Consider the following 18,424-nt stretch of genomic DNA (forward strand, 5'->3'; position numbering starts at 1 on the left):
AATAAACAGAAGAATTCACCACTTTAATTTACTTTTAGTCTATAAATAGAGTTTGAAGTTTTGAAACTGAGAAAAAAAAAAACTAAACACAGGTTCTAAATTTTGAAATAGAGAAAAAGAATTCGAAATTTAGAAACATAGAGTAAATTTTCTTTTTGGGAGAGAATTCTAAATTCTGAAACAGAGGTTAGATTTTCGAAAATAGAGGGTTTATTTTCTTTGCTTATGAAATAAATCAAGAAAAAAGAGAGAAAGTGTTGTAAAAAAAAAACCAAAACAGAAAAGATGAAGAAATGTTTTGAAAAAAGTCCACCGTAATCCTTCTTCAAACCAACTCATAACCATAACCAAAACTCAAACTCATTTCAACAACACAACCCACAAAAATCTATTAAAAGATAAGATAGATAAGACGTTACGACCTTTCAGTTCAGCCGCGCCGTAGCCTCCATCTTCAATGTGGCAGATATTTAGAAAGGCAAGTATTTTTTTTACTCTCTTTAAGTTTGTTGTGATTTATGTTATTTGAAAGATATAAACATCACTATGTTAATGACTAAGATTTGGAAGTAGAGCTTGATTTGTTGGAAACTTTGTTTTATTTGACATTGGGTGTTTTGTTTGAAATCTTAGTTTTATTGTTTCTTTGGTTTGGCTTATAAGGCTATGATGATTTCTTTGGTTTTTTATTATTATTTTGTGAAGATATTGCCCCGTATTATTACTACTGGCCTCAGCATTACTATCCTACTCCTAACTCTATTATTAGTGTGTTGGTATTCGCATAAGAAATGACACTAGCAACCTGCCATCCATACTTTCTTTTTCTCTGATATCACGGCAATATCAAGTAACATGTGTGTATGTGATGTTGTAAATTACTATTTTATTTCATTTAACTTAAATAATAATAATCATTTAATTTAATAATGACGGTCATTTAACATAATTAATTTGATTTAATATAAATAATTATGAACGTAATTAAATAATAATAAACATAATTTATTTCATTGGTTATTAGTGTTAACTGATTTTATTTTATTTTCTTTTGATTTGTGCTATTTAATATTAAAATTAATTTTTTTCTATTATTCATTTATTTATTTTTTAAATTTAGAAAGAAGCTTTCACTTGTAAACAAAATTTTTTGGTCCCATTATTAAATTGTGTTTTTGTTTGTTTAACAGATCAAATTACAGGTTTATATATCTCTTTTGTTCTTATTTTATTTTTATGTTTATTATTGATTTCATTTTATAGAATCATTTAAAGTTATATTTTATTTTTATTTTTATTTTTATTTTTTAAAAAAAGGGGAAGGAAATAAAGATAAAATTATAATCAAATATTAAAGGGTTAATTAGATGTGACATTTTGTTAACCTTTGAGTTGTTAAGACGCATGTTGTGACAGCTTGTTAGTTCTAAAACTCATCTTCACAATTAAATTAATAAATATACAAAAATTAGTTTAAAGTGGTTATTTAAACATGACATCTTTTTAATCTTTGAGCATTTACGACACAAGTCATACAGCTTGGGGGTTTTAAAAGCTCACTTTAATAATAAAATAATAAAACTATTTTTTAAATGGGTTAATTAGATGTGACATATTTTTACTCCTTGAGTTTTGAGACACGAGTTGTACAATTCGATCGTCTTAAAATTCATATTTTTAAATAATTATTCAAATCAAACAAGTTTTTTTTTTTTTTTTTTGTGTTCGTGAAAATTAACTATTTTTTTAAGTAACAAAATACAATTTATTTTAAAACAATCAACACATTCGCATTTTTTACCAAAAACTACGTAGCTTTGATTTCTCCATCACACCGGGAGATAGTAGGAGCAAGATCACACTCTTGTCAAGCACACTAATAAAAACCTTCTCTTTTTTTCACTTTTTTTTAACACACTTTTATCTCAAAAAACACATTTATAAAAAACAATTTATATTTATATTTAATAATAATAAAAAAAATATATATTTAAGTTGATATAATTTTGCACAATTAATGATGAATTATGTATTTTAACGGATGTCGTAGGGTGCTAATACATTTCCTAAGCATAATCGACTCCCGAACTCAAAATCTGGTTTCAAAGACCATTTTTACATTTTTAGGGTTTTCCAATATTTTCCCTATTTTAAAATAAATTTTGGTGGCGACTCCATTGAATTCGACGAAAACTCGAAATTTTAGGCCGCGACAATAACATAAGTACAAAATTATCATTAAAGTTTTCCATGACAATTGCTTATGTAAATTTTTGCGTGGGACAAGGATTGTACTTCACTACTTGGAATTTCAACACTTCAAATGAGAAAAAAATGTGATTGAAGAATGTATATAATGCTTAGTCCAAGTAACTTTATAGTTTGGCTATTTATTATTTACCACATAACTCACTTATGCGAAACATGTTAAAGGCTGGTGATACTAACATAAGGATATATTCATCATAACTTCAAGACATAATAGGGATTACTCTAGATTTCTGTGTAAAAGTACAACCATCTACAAAAGAGTGTTATATTAATAACTTATGAAGTAATGCTACACTTATTGCTGCAATCAAGGAACATTTTGAACCTGATGAGGTATTCACACCACATACCATGAGAATTGAGTCGCCAACTTCTTAGTCAAGAAATATTATTTGACATTGTAAGTATATTTATATGACTCTTTATCAGTTCATCATATTGATAAATAAATTATGATTTAATAAATCTTTATGAGTGTCGTCTAATTAATTCTTACAAACTTCATGGAATATGTAGAAATCCTTATCAATGACTGGTGAAAATGGTCTTGGTAACGTCCAGTTAACTACACTTGCTAAAAGGCCTCCAACTGATGACCAACAAAATAACGTGGGTAACGATGCAATTGTAAGTGTCTAGCTATCATCATCAAAACCCCTTCAGACTATCAAATTCGAATAGGAACTACAATGTATTCCATGCTAGATAGTAGATGATGATTTCAATTATGTTAAAAACTATTATTAAATAATGTAATCTTAAGGCCTAATTATGTGTTTGTGTCATGAGATCTGAATCATGGGATATATATTCTCAAATCATGTTTTGTTGTAAACATTAAACACAATGCGCTTGTTGGTTCAATGTTATTATTAGAGTATGAAAGTTTAATTAGTTATTGTCTTCAAGAACAATAATATGAAAAATATTGATAGATTATCTATTGAAAAAATATAAAGTGATATATCAATTTTTAACTAATAAATCTGATAATAAAATAGATACAAATTGGATGTTTATTGAGTGATTATCTTTATCTCTCTATCTATAAAACTGTATGTATGACTAAAGAGTAAATTGATTGCTATCTTAGTAAGTCTTTTTTGTTGTTGTTGCATGTTACAACAAAATCTACACAATTAGGCTATAAAATACCTCTAGCTTTCACACTATAAATAATACATTACATTCTTGAAATTTAGGCTATTAACTAGGTTGGAGAAACTCAAATGACGTACATATAGCATAGAGATTAAAATGTGGAAATTGATAAAATTTATATTTATGCTAACTTAATAATATAAATTTATTATAACTTAATAAAACAACAACAAAAATTGAAGACCATAACTTATGAAACTATAGAAAGTCTGAAATATGTCATCAACAAGAAAAGTAGTTTACTTATGCCAACTAGAAAAAAATATTCCCAAGAAAACTTTTCCTCCATTGGATAAAGTAGACTAAAAGTACTATTTTGGTGGAAAAGATATGATCAATTTTTATTTTAATATTATTATATCCTCACTAACTCCATAAAGTTGGCTTCATGTCTTTCTCTCTTAACATTAAAAACTCACAAAACAATACCAGCAACAATTTAGGGGATGAAATATGAGGTATATCAATGTTGCCTCATTAGAACTCTTTTAAAAAAAAAAAAAAAAAAAAAATCTAATCAACCTATAAGCTCAAATACCTAACAAACTAATTTTTAAATGTTATATTCATTTCTACTTAAAGTTGAACTGCAATTATCAACTGTAAAATAGAACTTAAAACTTTCAAAACTCCAACTTCATATTGAAGGAATAACATAGTTGCAGTAAATATGTTGTGATACGAGGTTCATAAAGCTTAGCTCAATATCATCAATCGCTCCACCAACTAAGAACGGCCATGCACCACCACCCATAGAATAAAGAAAGAGCTCTCAATCTGTCAATCCTATATTATCAATCATGATAAAGTTATTGGTTTAGCACTATCAAATATGGATCTAAATTAAATGCAAAAGAAACTGACGTGGTAATTTTAAAACATATAATATTGGTTATTATAATGTAAAACAAAATTTAAGATTTAAAATGAAAAAATAAAATATAAGCTCCACGAAATAATAAATTTTTTACCGGTTGAATGACATGAAGTTTAAAAGAGTAAATGTTTTTTTTTAAATTATTATTACTATAGTGTTTATAATCAAGTTGTATATTAGTCTAACCCTTTTTTACTTTTATATATACATCTTACAGGAAAGCATAAAAAGACACTATAGATGATTACACTATTGTTAGAAAAATGAGAGCTGCAAAAGCAAGACATTGAAGGAAAGTTATATTGGACAAAAGAAGAGCTAAAAAAAATCAGAGTTGATTGTCCATCCACTATGTCAAATCCAAATACTAAATTAAATTTTATACATCAGCATCAATGAACTCATTTGTCTAATATCACATTGGATGTTAACAACAAAATTCCAATATCTTCTTTTATTAGACTTACACTTCCAACATAAAAACATGGGGGAGTGTTATACAAAATCAATCACATTCAACTTCTTGTCATCGGACAAAGGAAAAGAAAAATTTCCCTTTGAGGGATAATCTTTTCACAAAATTTCAAAATGTTGATTCAAGTTCATGTTCAACATCAAAAGCATTACCAAAAGTGCTTTCAATAAACATACAAAGCTATGAAATGGCAATAACAATAGTGACCTACATGATTCAGAACTTGAATTCAATGATAGTATTAGCCAAATATGTGATTTTATCTTTTGAAAAACCTCGTACAAACTAAATACAGATAAACAAATTAAAATAATTCCCTTAATAGATACAATTGATGAACATGAATACATGTTTAAGCATGAATACATAGATGATACAGATAGTAGTAATGATGAAGATGAAGTTTTCCTCAACAAAACATGTTTGAAAAATATGACGATATGCAAAGTATATTTGTAACTTCTGGTTATAATTTAATATGTTTAATATTTAATATGTCAGGAAATTGTTAATATTAAATTACTTTATGTTGATTTATTTCAGTATATTATGATCTTGGCAGTGCCATGATGAAATGCAATTATTGTGGAGCAAACATGTGGTACCAAGAATGAATAAACAAAAGTGTTCAGTCTGCTAATCCAAAGTTTTCCAAGTGTTGTGGCAATGGAAAAGTGCAACTTCCTCTACTTAAGACACCACCACCAAGTCTTCAAAAACTACGTTTCACACATGATTCTCCTAAAAGTAAAAAATTTCAACATATTAGGATGTATATTATGATGTTTGCATTCACATGTCTAGGAGCAAAGTTGGACAATATGTTCAATATTGGACGAGGACCACCAAATATGAGGATACAAAGTCAAGCATGTCATAAGATAGATAGTTTGTTACTACTACCCAGTCCACACCCCAGTTCGCATGACTACATATTTATGATACTGAAAATGATATCCAAAAACACAATCCAATCATTCAAGTAAACTTATCATCTTTAATTATTATATATAACATTTTTAATATACATTTTATCAATTGTATTATGTTCAGCTTCTATAACAACAGAGATAATACGAAATTAAGTCTACAAACATTCATTAATATATATATATATATATATATAGCAATGTCATGCTAATTTACAGTTTTTTAATCTAAAATATCAATATATCAGGGATTTATAAATCATATGTCTTAAAAATAACTGCATGTATTCTATCACATTTTTTGATACTATCTTAATAAACACTAACTATTTGATATTGTAAATTATGAACATATAGGAACAACAACAATCTTGATCAAGAGACAGTTCATGAGCTAAGTAACATGTTTTACTAGTACAATATTCACAATCAGTCATTTACAATCGCAAGAGTGCGGTTGCAAGATAAACAAGTGCATGATTTGAAACTACTCTTGATTTCTGAAAGATCATCTGATGGAAGATTGTATAACCAACCAACAGTGTCTGAAGTGGTTGCACTAATAGTTTGTGATGTGGATACGGGTTCCTACACAAAGTTATTTAGCATATCAATATCCTTTGTTATTCCTTTATGTGAAGTTGGTTATAGACCAAAAAATACTCATAGAGAAAGAGTAGGAACCAAGAATGTTAAGCGGAATCCCTTTACTTTACGAGAATGACTTGCATATAGAATTATGTCAAGAGATCATGAAGCACAAACAATAATGTGATCAAGAAGATTACCCCAACAATTCTTGGTTGATGGATTCACAGTGATAGAGGGAAAAAACCACAAGTGGTTGAGGAACAACCAATCATTATGAGTTGAAAAATATCGCAGTTTGAATGATAAATAGAGCAACAACCAAGTTCAAGGTTTAAATAGGGGTATGAGAGTTGTGTTACCAGCAACATATGTTGGTAGTCGTTGTTACATGGATAACTTATACTTTTACGGTGTGGCTATTTGTAGCTATGTTGGATTTTTCGACCTTCTTATTACATTTTTATGTAATCCTAATTGGTCAGAAATCCAACGATTGCTAGCATCGAATTATTAAAAACTAATGATCCTTGAAACATAATTGCAAGAGTATTTAAAATGAAGTTTGTTGATCTACTAGCATATTTGACAAAGAAAAAGGTTATTGGCAAAATACTTGCATGTTAGTGTTCTTCTTAATATTTTTAAATTATTATTATATGTCATAACTTATATGCTCGTCATGTAATACATGGAAAATTAACTTTTGTAGATACGTAAATAATTGAGTTTCAAATGCGAGGTTTGTCACATGCCCACATCTTGATCTTCCTTCATCCATCAACAAAATATCCAACACTAGATGATATTGACAAACTAATTTCAGCTAAAATTTTAGACCATATAAGTGATCTATAATTTTACAATTTGGTCAAATCACACATGATACATGGGTCAAATGGTTTATGAAATAAAAAAGCATTGCGCCCTAAACATGGAAAATGTACAAAGTTCTTTCCCATAAAGTACCAAGATAGAACAATTTTTTTATCAACATGGATTTCCAGTGTATAGAAGAAGTCATAATACACAAACAGTTGAGAAGAATGGTACTCATCAAGATAATCGGTTTGTTGTCTCGTACAACCAAAGTTTGCTTCGTAAGTATCAAGCTCACATCAACATGGAATGGTGTAATCAAAGTACATCAATAAAGATTGTGATAGAATAACTACAGTGATAATGTCAAATGAATCATCACCCAAAGAACCAAAAGTTGACATCTTGATTGTAGATATATGTCACTCAGTGAAGTGTGTTGGAGAATCTTAGCTTTCCCAATACATGGAAGAAAACCGACTGTTGAAAGATTGTATTTCCACTTAGAATGTGAGCAATCGGTTTATTATCATAATTATGAAAATATTAATAATGTTATGAAAAACTATCAATTACAAAATCCATGTTCACCTCATGGATGAAAGCAAATAAGATATATTCTTAAGCTAGAGAGAATTAACACATGTAGTAAATTTGTGTCCAAGTTTGTATATGTTAAAAGTAAAGATGTTGGAAACCATGGACTAAAGGGTATACATTTGGAAGACTTATATGGTTCCACCATGTATAGGAGAGTTATATTATTTGAGAATGATGCTCACTCATGTGAAAGTCCCATGAAGTTATGAAGAAATAAAGACAATTTCTAATTTTATTTATGATAGCTTTCGATATGCAAGTTTTGCAATGAGACTGCTTGAAGATGATAAAGAATATATTGAACCTATCATAGAGACACGTCAATGGGGATGTGAATCTTTCTTGCGGAAAATTTTTGTCAACATGCTCTTAGCAAGTACTATGATTCGACCAACTCGTGTGTGGAATAAGAGTTGACATTGGTTAGCAGGTGGAACTTTATATGAACAAAGAAGGATCTCAAACAATAAAGGTATATAATTAATTATCCAATTATTAGTTTATAATAACAATAATAGTAATAATAATAGTAATAATTATAATAGTAATTATAATAGTAACAATAATAATAATAATAATAATAATAATAATAATAATAATAATAATAATAATAATAATAATAATAATAATAATAATAATAATAATAATACTCCAACTATATTAGCACTAATATCTTATAGTAAGTTATCATATTAGAAATATACTTGGTTTGTTGCACAAACCAAATAGTTTTTTTTTTATTGAATTCATTCATTCGTTTATAAATTAAACTTACAAAATAGTTTACTATTTTGGTTCATTCTCAACACAAAATATATAAGCATCGTTGTACCAAATTTAATTAACTTTGTCCATAACATGAATAAACATATCTCAAGCTATTCAAAAGCTAAATACCCATTATATAAACTCCCTAAATAATAATTTAAATAATATTAATCCATTTACAATAGGATTGACAATTTTCTATGTTATTAAATTTGATGTTAAATGATGAGGGATTCAAAATTTAACCCCCGTGCAAATTGAGCAACATTTGCAAGATAACAAAAAGAGCTTAAAGGATTACAAGTCAATGTCATATCCAAGAGGATACCTGATCACACAAGGGAATAGACTCATTTATGAAGAACATAACTATAATGTAGCAAAATAATTTTAAGAGTTTAAAACTTTGTACACTACGTAATGATTGTTTTCAAATAAACTTGAACATAATTTTTATTCAATATTTCTAATTTTAATCATATTGGTTAAAAATAGATGAGCAAACTGTGATCTTCCATAAAATCGTGAAAGCTATGGAAGAGCAAAAGGGGAAGTATTTTTTCTTTATGGCTATGATGACACATGAAAAACATTTATGTGACGAATGTTAGCTTCAAAAATACGTTCACGAAAGCAAATTGTGTTGACAATGACTTCAAGTGGAATAGCATCACTATTGCTACTAGGTGGGAGAACAACACATTCAAATTTTAAAATTTATATTCCTACACTAGAGTCATATACATGTAACATACATAAATATAGTAATCATGTAGAATTACTGAAAGCAACCCAATACTATCTAATTCATATTCCTACACTAGAGTCATATACATGTAACATACATAAATGTAGTAATCATGTAGAATTACTGAAAGCAACCCAATACTATCTTTGGAGGCAAGGTTGTAGTAAGGGGAGATTTTAAGCAAACTACTACTACTATTACTACTACTACTCCAACTTCAATCATGCTTTTGCGAAATCTTGATCAATCTGAAGATTTATCATGCTTTTGCGAAATATGGAACAAAACTTATTAGTTAGAATGTCTAAATAGTTGCGAAATAAAAAATGCAATTATTTAAATTGAAAGCATCTAAATGATCAATATAACCTATAAATTTAGATCATCACTCACTTAATCAACTTTTCAATTAGTTAATGTCTTGCTCAATCATTTTGTAATTCAATATTGTACTTTAGATTAATTAACTGAGTATTCCATGATGGATATGTCACATTAATGCTTTACCATAATATACATAAATCTAATTTAGCAAATGTGCTTAGTTTTTTTAATAAATAAGACAATTAGTAATATTAGATTTTTTGGATAGATTTTTACAATAGAAATGTAATTTCCAATCATTATTATTTTGTTGAGATAGATCGTCAAGTTACAATGAACATGTCAAAAAAATAATCAACTATCAATAGAATGTTGTCCAACCATTAACACTTAAAGTGTGTTATGAACTTTTTTTCTCTCATTTTGTTACCATATTAAAGAACATGGAAATTACATTATAAGATCATATTAATTAACATGAAAATAATATTACAAGGCTTTGTTGACCGATTATGACCTTTGATGCGGAAAAAAAAAAACTAAAAAATGAAGATGTATTTTTCGACGTTACAAAAATTATTGATGACATTTCTAATATTAGAAATTTAATATCAATACCCAACTCAGATCTGTATGACATTTCTAGTGTAGCTTCCTTTACATGTGAAACATGTTTTTAGTAAACTTTAATTTATTATTATATGTCTTAAACAATAGCATTCAAATTCTATTATTACTATAGTTTTATTGTAACTTGGATATCCTTTGTCTTAAAAAATTATTTTCTACAAATCAAAATTATATGGTATACTACAAAGCAACCACAATACTATCAGTGATAGATCTTTATGATATTTTAAGAGTCACAATCACATCATAATTATTTTCTTATATTGTTAATAAGTTTATTTACAATCTATCTATTATCTATTATATATATTTAAAACAGACCTCTGAATGCCACCTCACCCCTGAATGTCACCTCATTCTATTTCATCCACCTATACAAATATTTTCCACATCAGCTTTTAGCTGATGTGGACCTCTTCTCCTTTCTCCCCTCTCAACCATGCTCTCAATGCCTAATCTCCTTCAATTCTCTTCTCAATAATAATATTATTTTATAAATTTATAAATTATAAAATTATTTTACAATTATTTATAATAATTTATAATTTATATTATTATCAAATTATTTTATAATTTATTTTATAATAAATTTATAAATTATTTTATAATATTATTAGTCATTTACCAATGGTAATAATTTATAATAAATTTATAAATTATAAAATTATTTTACAATTATTTATAATAAATTTATAATTTATAAATTATTTTACAATTTGATAATAATTTATAGGCTAAATTACATCTGTGGTCCCTTAACTTAATTTCAGGTAACGTTTTAGTCTTTTATCTTTTTTTTTTTTTCCCGACTTGGTCCTTTATTTTAATTTTAAGTGACAATTCGATATTTTATGTTTTAAAATTTCAACAATGTTATCCTTTTTTATACAAAAATTCAAAAAAAAAATCAATCAAAACTCATAAAATTAATTATATTATTCAATATAATACAAATTTCATCAAATTCGTAACGCAAATCTTCAAATAAACTCATATTTTCATACTTTATTTGATATTGTTAGGAATAAAGGACTAAATCGGGAAAAAAAAGATAAAGGACTAAAACGTTACCTGAAATTAAGTTAAGGGACACATATGTAATTTAGCCTATTTTAAAAATTCTAAAAAATAATTATAAATCTACAAAATATCCTATAATTTGAGACTTGAGGGAGTATATCTATGTAATTTCGTGTGGTAAGCGAGTTTTCGAGCAACGCATACAATTAAAACTAATAACACATTACACGAATTAGGGGTACATACAAAACGAGTAAGTGATGGACACATGCAATCTGTATAACTACCAATTATTGTAATTAGTTTCCCATTAATAGCAAATTATTATCTTTAAGCACCAAAACCAATGCCAACTAATCCTAATTGTCCACACCATCATAGGACCGATTCCACCCTACACACACACACACGCATTAATTTCGATATAACTTTACAAAAATATATAAAAATAAATAAATATCACAAGACATTAAAGTGTAGCTAGCACTTAGCAAATTAGGGAATGGCATAACACAATTTTCGTGTTACCAACCATTTTGGAAACAATCTCTACCATATAGTTACCCTCCAAATCCGTATCCCTCTCACCCAATTCAAACTCCAAAACCAAACAATTATAACCTTTGATTAATTATTAATTAGTTTATTACATCATATACCAAGCCTCTCAAAAACTCTCTCTCTCCCCTCCCCCTAACTCTCACATTTTTCATTTGCATTCTTGTGATCGATGAAGGTGAATGAGAGAGAGATGAGTTCCTAAAGTGAATATATTACAATTAATTAAATTAATTTCCCTCAAAATCACCATCGTCGAGCTGGATTATCATAATCTAAAAAAATTATGGAGATGCAACGAATGAAAGAATTGTTATCACTTTTATTAGCATTGAAAAGTAATCGAGTTGCTCTTGTTGGTGGAAATCACACCGCAGCTAGATTTTGTTGTCGCTAATAAATTTATCTCAATTTCTATCCACACCCCCCTCTCTTCTCTCTCACACCCTCTTACTATCTTATAATATATTCATAATAACTCTTTTCAATTTTTCTCATTATACTATATATTAATTCTTCTTCTGCCATATTAATTTCTAGCTATACATTATATACATCAATTTACTTTTTTGTTTCTTTTGATTTTCAATCCCAACACCACCATGGCGGTTGACCTAGCTACTTTTTCCTTTGGAACAAAAGGTTACTTTTACAACAAGAACAATCATGTTAGTGCATTTTCTTTTAACCCAAAAGCCTATTATCTTATACTTAGGTTTCCTAATTCAGGAACATGGAAGATTTTTTATCGTTTGGTTCTTTTGGCATTGTTTGTGGCTTCATTCCCATTGATAAGTTCTTCCTTTGTATCGAGAAACCCTAGTCTTGATGATTCAACCTCAAACATGAATATTCTTCAACAACAACACAATGGATTTGATTATTCCATCAACATGGATCAACTTTTAACCCTTCTCTTCAATGATCTAACCAATGAAGGCCTCGTGAAGAAAACAAATCAATACAAAGCTATTTTTCTTGGAGATCAAGAAAAAGAAGGGTTTCATCAATTTCAGACTATCATGGATCACTACAACATGGATTACATTCCATTAAACAACATGGAGAAACAAAGATCAATTCTCGACAATACAATTGATTTCATCTTCACATCCAACTTTCACGCTTCGTCACAATTCATCGATAGAACCCTAAAAACAGATGGCATCGCAACGATTGTGCTTCTAAACTCCGCATTTCAAAAACCCTCAAACTACAAGGTAGCATACATGAGAAGGTTTGAGAAAGTAGTAATGGCAATGAAGAAAACATCTGGTTCATCTCAAACAAATTTAAAACTCGGTGGGCAGAGAAAGCTATGTAATTATGCAACTGAGGCAAAGAAAGCAGCACTTCAGAACCTCGAGGATGTTCTCCTCGAGCCACCTCGTGCTGCGTCTGGGAAATCTAGGGTGTATTTGAAGCGTACAAAGTATTTACCTGATTTAATGGGTGACACCCTGGAAAGCTATCCCCGTCGTGTTTTCATTGACGTAGGGTTGCCACAGAAAGATGGAGGTAGTGGAACAGATTGGTTTTCAAAGAATTATCCAACAAGGAACAAGAATTTTGAGATGTATAAGATAGAAACCGTGGTGGAGGGTTCGACGACCGCACAAATAGAGATGTCGGATTGGTTGACAAAGAATGTAAAGGATGAAGAGTATGTAGTGATGAAAGCTGAGGCTGAAGTTGTTGAGGAAATGATGAGGAGTAAAGCTATTATGTTGGTTGATGAACTTTTCTTGGAGTGCAAGCCACATGGTTTAAATTTGAAGCAAGGGACTAGAGGTAGAAGGGCTTATTGGGAATGTTTGGCTTTGTATGGAAAATTGAGAGATGAAGGAGTAGCTGTTCATCAGTGGTGGGGTTAATTATAATTATTTGATTGATTAATTGCTTTTGGCGGAAGTAATTAATTCATTATTTGCATGTGATTCTCCACAAAGTGTACCAAATCATCACAACCTATTAAAAAAAAGTTGATGAGACCGTGCATTTTTATAGATGAAAATTGTTGTGCTCATGCAAAAATTATTATATATATTCAACACTATTGAGTGAATGTGTTGAATTGGTTTGTGTTTGACAGAGAGTGCTATGGATATATGGAGAGGAAAAATAAACTTCCCTATAAGGTTTGAGAGAATTAGAGAGATTGGGAGTGGATTAAGGTGACCTTCATTAGTGCAAAAAAAAAAATGATTAAGGAGTTTTTTCAATTTCACTCTTTTATTTTGGAGTGTCTTTGTGTATTATTTTTTTTCTACCGTCTATTATGGAAAGAATGTAAAAATAATTACACACGTACAAGTGAGCTACTAACTTTGTATCCAATGGAATTTATACTAAGTAATATAAATTATTGATGAATAGTTCATATTAGGTTTCATATATTGCATTATACTCATTATTTACTATACAAAAACAGTATTATGTACAAGGACTAAAAATATTTAAGGATAAAGACAAAAAAAATAAAGTAAAAATATTTACAAAGGACAAAAAATTAAACAAAACACTTACAAGCTTTTCTTATATTTAAGCTTTTCTTAAGGACTATAAAACAAACAAAAAAAAATCATTCATATTTACATGTAACCATCATATATTTAAGTTTTTCTTATTTTATTTTGACGAGAGGTTAGAAGCCTTTAGAAATTGACAATGAAATTGACAATGTTTGTATTTTATGAAAGATCATTATTTTTGAAATGTTGTAAAACACTAAAACAAATTCAAAATTATACTAGTTTTGTAAAATAATATTGAAACCCATTTATCTGGTCAATCAAAACCCTCAAAGGAAAAAAAAAATATTTAAACCACTACAAGATATTTGATTTTTAGTGATGGCAAAAAACATTAGATAAAAGTAAAAAAAAAAAAAAAACCATAGATAATATCCCTAAAAACTTATAGTGACAACAATATTTTCGTAGTCAATAGTTGCATTTGTCCACGGCTCTAACGCTATCACGATGGCTTATAGTCGTTATAGTGACAACTTTTATGTTTTTATTTCAATCAATAGGATGAAAACACTAAGTCGATATCATTTTATATACGAAGGTCATGTCGCTCGACTTTGTTTATACTATTAATAACTGTAGTCTAATTAATTATTTGGCTTAATTGCAGTTTTGGTCCCCCTATTTTAGCTGAATCGCGAAAGTAGTCCCCCATTTTGTTTCTCTCCAGTTCTGGTCCCCAAACAGAATTTTGATCAAAAACTTGATGAAATTTCATTTTTTAAAGCCGTATTACACCATTTATAATCATAGATTCCAGGTACAATTGTTGCAAATGAGATTTTGAGGCATGTTGTGACTTAAATAAATGCAAAAAAAATGAAATTTCATCAAGTTTTGGACCAAAATTCTGTTTGAGGGACCAAAACTGGGGAGAAACAAAATGATGAGACTATTTTCGCGAATCAACTAAAATAGGGGGAACAAAACTGCAATTAAGCCTAATTATTTTTATTCCATTTCCAATTTTAAGTTAATGTTTTTAAAATATTTATTTAAAATATTATCTTTTATTTTAAATTGCAATATTATTTTAAATATGATAATAGATTTAAAACCATAAAATATGTGTCATCTTGTCCTTTACCGATCAACTATATATCATCAAAAAAGAATATTCTTCCCCCCTTGTAGTGCTAGTCGTTGGTTCAAACAGACCAATAATGGGTTGTTATCTCACTGGTACTGTGTGTCCAAGTTTGGTGTATTCATGGCTACATTATAATATTTTGTTTTCGGTTTTAATCCAACTAAAATTTTGGGTTGATTTGTTGTTGTTAGGGTAATAGGTACCATTAAACAAACTATGTTTTTCTCTATTTTCAAATACGGGTGAAAACCCTAAAAGGAAATTCTAGATACGGAGATATTCGAGAGTAATTTCAAATTTTTAAAATTTTGAATATGGATTTTATAGGTGAGTAAACATTCCAATTTGGCAATTTGATGGTTGATTGCAGATTGTTTTTTATAGAGTAATCAGAGTTGTTAATTGTTTATTTGGGATGATGAATTAAACTATGACATTGGAAATGGATAAAAAAAATAAGAAGAAATTATTCATGTAAGAGAGATGAAGGTGAGCTAGGGCACAAAGGTTACTTAGGCTGGCATAAAGTTGAGGGAGACCGATGAATCCTCGTCAAATGTAATTTTTTAGAGTATTTTAAATTAATTATTTAGTTTATTTCTTTTCATTTAATTTTTATTTTAGAGTTATTGTAGATGAATAGTTCTTCGATTAAATAAGGTGTTCATGTGTTTATTTTATTAATTAACCAACTATTTTGCATTGTTTCATTGGTTTAGCGTAATGCTGAATTTTAATGAAAGAGCAATACGACCTCTGTGTGACATTTTAATCATAGAAAAATTTCATAATTTAAGAGTTTCAAACCTCTGAAGCTCTGGAATTTTTCTATTTTTGAGGTTATAATTTCATCGAAAATTTTGAAATTTTCTATTTCGAAATTTTTCTATTTCTAATTTTTCATATTGTTCGGAAGTTTTGAAACTTTCTAAAAAAATTGAAAATTACATTTTGGAACTTTTAAAAAAAAAATGAAAATTATATTTTGGAATTTTTAAAACATTCAAGAAAAAAAAAACTTACTTATTTGTTTCAGTAAGGATTCAAAAATACTGGAATTTTGTCGAATAATCAAAAATGTGTATGAAAAATGAAAGTAAAAAAGATTCAAACTTTTATACAATAAAAAAGATAAAATAGTTTTTTCCCTTATCTCGAGAGCAAAATTTACATATATGAAATTCATATGACAAGTAAAAAACTAAGGTGAACTCAATATGGGTTCATTAAATGGGGTCAATTGTATCACATCATCTTGAAACAACTCATTCATTTTTTACTCCACCGTTGAACTCAACATAGGTTCATTAAATAGGTCATCCCACTATGCCACATTACTTGAAGCAATTCATTCTTTTTTTACGGTTTAACTTTTAAAAAACCATATTATATCTCATAACTTTAATTTATACATTAATAGTTTATTTATATTTAATTTTATTATAACTTAAAATATTAATTTAAATATTTCAATTAATATTATTATACATAATTTTAAGTTAAAATTAAAATTAAATTGAACTTAAATTTTTATAACAATAATAAAAATTAAATGTTAAATACATGACATAAATAATTAAAAATGATAAAGTAAATAATAAATTTAAATTTCGTTATTCTCATGTCTGAAGCGCTCCCAAATATGCTTGAAGTTGTTGATGACCTTGTTTTTCACAGATACTTGCTCTCCTTTGTATTCTTGTTACAAGATTAGGATGAGGACCATTACGTGTTTCAGTTGTTGAGACGTTACTATCCATGTTATCATAAGAGTAATCAAAATCACCATCATATGTGTGTCGTTCGTCTTCAACGATCATGTTATGCAATATGATGCATGCATATATTGTATGTTTAAGGATTTCCATGTGCCAAGCACGAGCTGAACCACGTATAATTGCAAATCTAGATTGAAGTACTTCAAATGCTCGCTCCACATCCTTTCTAGTTGATTCTTGTTTTTGGGAAAATAGTTTTCTCTTATCTCCTTGTGGCATTGGGATTGTCTTGACAAATGTAGCCCACTCGGGATAGATGCCATTTGCTAGATAGTATCCCATATTATATGAAGTTATGTTAACTGTATAGTGCATTTTGGGAGCGTGTCCTTCCAAAACATCGTTAAACACATTGGACTGGTTTATCACATTAATGTCATTGTTGGAACCTACAATGCCAAAAAATGCATGCCAAATCCACAAGTCTTGTGATGCCACTGCTTCAAGCATGATCGTGGGTTTACCATAATCACCTCGACAAAACTGGCATTTCCAATCAATCGGACAATTTTTCCATTCCTAGTGCATACAATCGATAGAACCTAACATACCTAGAAAGCCACGTGTCTCCCCCATTTGTAATAAGCGATGAATATCATTGTTGTTGGGTCTTCTCAAGTATTCAGCTCCGAACATCTCATTCACGCCCTTTACAAATATTTCTAAGCACTCAATTGCAGTGCTTTCGCCCATTGGAACATATTCATCTACACTATCACCGGGAGATCCATATGCCAAAATACGAATAGCAGCAGTGCATTTCTGCAATGGCGAAAAACCCATTTTACTAGTTGCATCGACCTTCATTTGAAAGTACTCATCATGATTTCCAAGTGTAGTTACGATTTGAAGAAACATGTTTCTATGCATTCGAAACCGTCGTCGGAATTGAGCACTTGTGTATACTGGATTGTCATAGAAGTAGTCGTTGTACAATCGAGTATGCCCTTCTTCACACTTTCGATCTATCATTGTTCTTCTTCGCATGTGCCTAGTAGAACTATTGGATTGTTGTTGCCTTTCAAACATTGACATCAATAGTTCCATATCGGTGCTGTCCACAAATTCATCATTTATCAACTCCTAGAAGAATTTATTGAGTTCTTTCGAATTATTTGGATCCATTAGATGATTCAGGAAGGAGAGTAAACAACTTCATAAAAAATATAGGAGTGTGAAAAGATTGGTATATTTAAAAAAAAAAAAAAGAATGAGAGTATATATATAATGTTAAATGAATAACGACCAGTATGAAAA

General features: G+C 28.7%; 1 protein-coding gene, 1 long non-coding RNA gene and 1 pseudogene across 2 annotated transcripts; 1 reads left to right on the top strand and 2 right to left on the bottom strand.

Moving 5' to 3' along the window:
• Nucleotides 1-11,633: 11,633 nt before the first annotated feature.
• On the bottom strand, nt 11,634-13,349 carry LOC140919274 (uncharacterized). The gene is made up of 2 exons (XR_012161886.1): nt 13,209-13,349; nt 11,634-12,981 (listed from the first exon to the last, which is right to left on the bottom strand). It is a non-coding gene; the product is annotated as an uncharacterized lncRNA (long non-coding RNA).
• LOC101499123 (uncharacterized) lies at nt 12,273-14,148 on the top strand. Its single transcript, XM_027331695.2, has 2 exons — nt 12,273-12,410; nt 12,498-14,148. Exons 1-2 carry the CDS (start codon nt 12,371-12,373, stop codon nt 13,640-13,642), a joined length of 1,185 nt encoding a protein of 394 aa, XP_027187496.1. The 5' UTR covers nt 12,273-12,370; the 3' UTR covers nt 13,643-14,148.
• A 2,860-nt stretch (nt 14,149-17,008) lies between these two features.
• Nucleotides 17,009-18,292, bottom strand: LOC101489800 (uncharacterized; annotated as a pseudogene).
• Between the last annotated feature and the right edge of the window lie 132 nt (nt 18,293-18,424).

Source organism: Cicer arietinum, chromosome 2 (genome assembly GCF_000331145.2).
Source record: "Cicer arietinum cultivar CDC Frontier isolate Library 1 chromosome 2, Cicar.CDCFrontier_v2.0, whole genome shotgun sequence".
NCBI classification, from domain to species: domain Eukaryota; kingdom Viridiplantae; phylum Streptophyta; class Magnoliopsida; order Fabales; family Fabaceae; genus Cicer; species Cicer arietinum.